Consider the following 5,417-nt stretch of genomic DNA (forward strand, 5'->3'; position numbering starts at 1 on the left):
TGATTTGGCAATCAAAAATGAGTATCAATAAATACATATAAAATGAATAAATAAACCTGGAAATACATACGTTATTAAATAATACTAATACAAACCTTTTGCCTCTAAGACACACTAAGAGTCTCTGTGTCCAGTCCTTATTGGCTGGGGGGTTGTGTAGTCCATAAGCTTATACTTCTGATGATGAGCCACTCTTTCTGACTGGCTGTCACCACAATGCGGACGCACTCAATGTCAAAGGCGATTTTGTGGTCTACATCTTGCACCTCAATGTTCCCGTTTTTAAACTCTCCCAATGTGATATAAGAGGAACACTGTTTCCCTTTTTTAGTCCCAACCAGTTTCTCTCCGACCTCCAGAGCTCCGTGGTGAAGAACGTCATTCTGTCGGTCGTCAGAACCGGTCGCGATCTTAATTTTACTAATTTTGGTAGATTTGTTGAATACTATGATGAAGAAGTCTCCCGTGGAAGGAGGCTTTCCCCAGAAATACTCGTCCACGGAGCTGTAGGCCTTGGTGGCGTCGTAGCTTTCAAAGACGTTGATGTTGGTGTACATGCTGGCGGGAGGGTTGTCGGGAATGTCGACGGAGTCTTCCTCGAAGTCGTCGTCCTTCAGCTTGTTCTCGGCCCCTTTGTAGGAGGAGTAGTAGCCCATGTGCTGGAACAGCGAGGGCTTGAAGCGGATCACGTCCTTCTGGGCCAGCAGACCCCGGAAGTGGATGAGGAGCCAGTCGCAGGGCATCTCCTGGTAGAACATGAGCAGGAAGTGAGCCAGACGCGGCAGGTCCCTGGAGTGGTACAGCTTCCCGATGTAGCCCAGCTTGGAGAACTCCAGCATCACCCAGTAGGAGCCCTCCCTGGAGGCGATCACCTTCTTCAGGGCCGTCAGGAAGTTCCTGGAGCAGCGCACGTCGTCCTCCAGCATCACGTAGAAGTGAGAGAGGTTGGTGCAGAAGTTGAGGAGGAAGGCGTAGTCCACGTTCTGCTTGGAGCGGAAACGGACCCGGTCCTCTGGGTCGTTGTAGTTCCTCTTCAGCCCGTCCAGAGACGGGTAGTACTCCTCCGGGGCCTGGATCACCAGGAGGCGGCCGGCGATGATGTGGTGGGCGAACTTCCTGGTGATTTCCTGCACCAGGTTCTCGCACCAGACCAGGTCAAAGTCCGCCAGATGGACCACGACCACGATCTCTTTGAGCTCCTCGTAACTGGACTGGTCGAAGATGGACTTGATCGTCTCCAGAAGGTAGTTCCCTCTTTTTCTTTTGACAGACGACAAACCGATGGTGAGATACTCTGTGGACAGAAACGAGCGTGTCATGATATCAAGATGCAAACAGAAATGCTTTCAAATGGCCAATTTGAGCTATATTGTATGGTCATACAATGCCAGCCGGAGAAGAGGAATCATGTGCAACTCAAGAGTGACCCGAAGACAATACACTTTAGCTGTAATTTAGGTGCAAATGGGACTTTGGGAATGGTAGTTTGACAGAAAATATGCAGTTCCTTGCTTTCTAAGTGTCTGCAAACCACGGGAGACGCTACATGTCAACGATTCTAAACCAAAAATAAGTTTCATATCAGTCTTAAATCAAACGTTACGTGTGGTTAATGTCGTGAAGTGTTTAGGAACAAAATTACTTGGTTGAGGTTAGATAAAGATCATGTTTTGAGTTAAAATGATGATGTAACAACCGCCCTTAGCGAACTTTCTTACTTTACATTACTTAATGTTGCTAAGCTTAAGTAAACAAGCAGCAATCTCCTGGGGGAAAGTCTTGTTTTTACCCCTTTTCTGCCCCTCCCGCCCGCCCTAGGTGGACTTTGTTTGCTCGTTATACTGATTATACGCTCGTGTCTACATGGGAAACCACAGTTTGCAAAATGTTCAACCAGTCCAGGTCAATTCTTATGGAAACCCTTTTGCAACTTTTTTTGCAAATTCGGAAGAATGACATTTATAGTTGTACCGCTGTCAGAAAGCTAGTATTGCATTGTTTGATAAATGTTTCAATCGGGAATAAAATGCAAAATGCTTTACAGATTTAGAACCAGTGATTAATACATATATTTAGTCCTGGAAAACATTTAATGGCTAAGACCTTTAAATTAGGGTTTTTTGCTCATTTGAAGTACAATATCATGCTTGGCGACTAAACCGAGGCGTTCCTGAGAGGAGGAGTGCTTCTTAATTTTGAGGCAAAAAGGTCTCGATGGAGCAGTTGCATTTTATTGCCGCGCTTTAAACCCCCACGTCGCAGATTTCTAAGTTTGAGCTCCTCTTCCCCGCTCGCGCTCACAGCCGCTGTGGGACTTCCTGTGACTCCCCCATGCTCATGAAAACAGTGGATGCAAATTTATCTTTAAACAAACATTAAACTTACTCTTGCGGTTCAGCGGGGTGCCAGCGAGATAACGATACGTGACATTAATGGTTGCAGAGGAATTACTCAGGTCTCTGAATGTGTGAACGTATCGCTCTGCGCTCGAAGGATGGACCGACGTTTCCCTGAGCTGCCGTTTGCCTCCTTCCTGCAACACAACAGGAACAACACAACAGGAGCTTGTTTTACTTGTCTCTAACATCCTGTAGAAACTTGAGACAATATGTGTTTTGACGTAGTGTTTGGAGACAAAAGGAGTCCAAAAAGCCTGACAGGCTGTTTGCAAAGCTCACAAAATGGACCTGAGAAAAGCACCAGACTATCTCTTAATAATTTAAATAACAAACACAGATGATGTACTGAGATCACCGGGGTGTTGATGGCCTAGTGGATAAGAAACAAACCATGATTTCAACTTGGGTCCATGTTATAAAAAATGCAAACACGTTTCCTTTTTAAAACAAGCAATTATAAAAAAAAGGGACAAGAACAAGAAAAGTGCAAGAACACATATTTGTTTAAATGTGTTGTTGAGACATTAAAAGGGAAAACAACAGGGTTCATACACATGTTGACCAATGGTTTTCCATGACTTTTCCATGACTTTAAACCAAATTTCCATGACTAAACATTTTGTAAAATCTCGGTGAGAAAAAACAAATGCATGAGACAATAGTTTGATTAAAAGAATAAACATTTATATAGATGCCTGTATGTATGCCTGCTTATATTTTGAGCGTCTTTCTTTAAAAAGCATATTCATTATTTAAAACTCAGCGTAAATGAACGTCATGAACATATGAATATAACACATTTACATGACTTTTACTAAACTTTGGGGATTTTATTTTTTTCAAGGACTTTTCCAGGCCTGGAAATAACCGTTTTAAAATACCATGACTTTTCCAGGTTTTCCATGACCGTAAGAACCCTGACACAAACACAAAGTGGAGAAACATGCACTAACCAGCACGTAGCCATCTTCAATGTAGAGGTTGAGGAAGAGGAGGAAGGTGATGAGGAAGCCGAGGAAGGGGATGGTGGAGCGTTTCCTCAGACACCTCATCTTGTCCAGGGATTTCCACAGCAGCCGCATGCTGCTCACCTCACTGGGATCTGCAGGAGGAGCAACACACAAACCGCTTGAGCGTCCGGCGCCAATAAAGCGCCTTTTCTGTCAAGCCTCAACAGATTGTGGAGGAATTAATTTTAGGACCGCGTGGCCGTGTACGACGTGATTATCTTCCAGGAGCATCATAATCATTCTAACAGACTTCTAATGATGTGTGTTTGTGTTGTTCCTCATCAGGGAAAGAGGTGGACCAAATCCACTGATTACTAAAAGGCCCTGCAGGACATGAAGGATATTGATAAGGCAAACAATGGATTACTGATGCAATTAAATGTTTCTTCAATGATAACCATGAAAATATGCACCACTTGGTCGCTGGATTTGTTCCCAACTCTCCTGGTATTTGTAGCTGTTGAGCATTTTTAATACATTCTTATGCTGCAACGGTCAAAAAGAGACGGTTCTTATCAGAGAGATTACTCCTCCTTGTTGTGATGTCCATCACTCAAGAGAAATGTGATTTTAAATTCAGCTACATTTCTATTTAAGAAAAAAATCAGAAAATTGAAACCATTAGGGTGTAAAACTTATAATTATTATTCTATCAATTAATATCAATTATATTTTAATTTATCAAGCATTTTTTTTCTTAAAAATAAAAAACAAATTGATTTTATATAAGATTTGTAGGCCATAGAAAAAAGAAAATATTTGAGTGTAAAACTTCTAATTATTATTCTATCGATTGATATTAATTATATTTTAATTTATCAAGCATTTCATTTCTTAAAACTAAAAAAAATAATTGAGAAAAATGGCATGAAACATATTTTCCCATAACAACTGAATTGTCAGGTAGGTTTTGAGGGAGCATATTTTCTGTTTTTTACTCAAGTTTCTAAGTTTTTAATCCAACTGTAGATCCACACAGGAGGACGACGTCGCCTGAATCTGTAAACAAGGAGACCTTCACTCATGAAACTGGTGTTTGTCTCCTGTTTGAAAAACAACAGAGCCACTCATTTAAGAAGCTGCAACCAGTTCATAATGTTATCTTAATTAATTCAACATCCTTTAAAAGCTTGGGTTCTGCTTCATACACAACCACACAAGAACCCTTGAATTAGCAAAATGAAGGACAGACCAGATTTCAAAAGATGTTTTTTCGTTGGAGCTTTCTTGTAAACAACTAATTAATGTCCCGATTAATTGAAGCTATAAATTACGTTGGAGCAGGAGATGGTTGGAGTGAGTGGAGTAAAAGGAGATGAGCAGGAGAGACACACCAGTCTTTAGCACGCCTGTAACATCTACAAGTGTTACTACCTTTCAGTTTTTTTTCGGCAGGCGTCTATGAGTCCTGAGGCCTTCCTGGTCCGCCCACATTTCTGAAACCGTGTCATTTAGCACATGCGGAAGCTGCTGCACATTTCAATACCCAACATGCCTGAATCTGACACAGTTTTGGCATAAAATAAGTAACTTTTCTATTTTTTAACCGAACGACACAGTTTTTTGACTGGGGACATCTCGAAGAGGCATTTTTGGGGAATCTTGCTCATATCATGCTGGATGTTATGATCAAAATATGGTATAAAAGTGATTTAAAAAAAACAAAAAAATATTATTATTAGAGAATTAGAACTCAGAAGGTTAAGTTAACCTAGCTAAGTCATTTTGTTGCCTGAAACCGAACTTCCTTTTTTAACGGAATGCCGTCTCGCAAAAAAACTTTGAAACAATGTACAATTCGTGTCCCTGAGAAAAAAACAATCGATTTCATTTCGGGACTTTCGGGAATATGAATGGAATGTTGGAAGGACGTAATGGTACATTATCTTTCACTTCCCTCCCCCTAAAGGCAATGCACTATGAGGCGGGGACAACATCATGGGTAAACATCTCCTACTGGCCTGCAGAATCATCATAAACTTATCAACTCACATTGTAAATCGGTTTA

The 5,417-nt window shown here is 41.4% G+C and overlaps 1 protein-coding gene across 1 annotated transcript; it reads right to left on the reverse strand.

Moving 5' to 3' along the window:
- Positions 1-137: 137 nt before the first annotated feature.
- On the reverse strand, positions 138-3,481 carry LOC306741347 (alpha-1,3-mannosyl-glycoprotein 4-beta-N-acetylglucosaminyltransferase C-like; the record flags this gene model as incomplete). Its single annotated transcript, XM_079223626.1, has 3 exons — positions 138-1,294; positions 2,386-2,533; positions 3,353-3,481. The coding sequence occupies 3 exons, from the start codon at positions 3,479-3,481 to the stop codon at positions 138-140; spliced, it is 1,434 nt and encodes a 477-aa protein (XP_079079752.1).
- Positions 3,482-5,417: the final 1,936 nt, after the last annotated feature.

This window comes from Taurulus bubalis (genome assembly GCF_910589615.1).
Source record: "Taurulus bubalis genome assembly, chromosome: 9".
NCBI classification, from domain to species: domain Eukaryota; kingdom Metazoa; phylum Chordata; class Actinopteri; order Perciformes; family Cottidae; genus Taurulus; species Taurulus bubalis.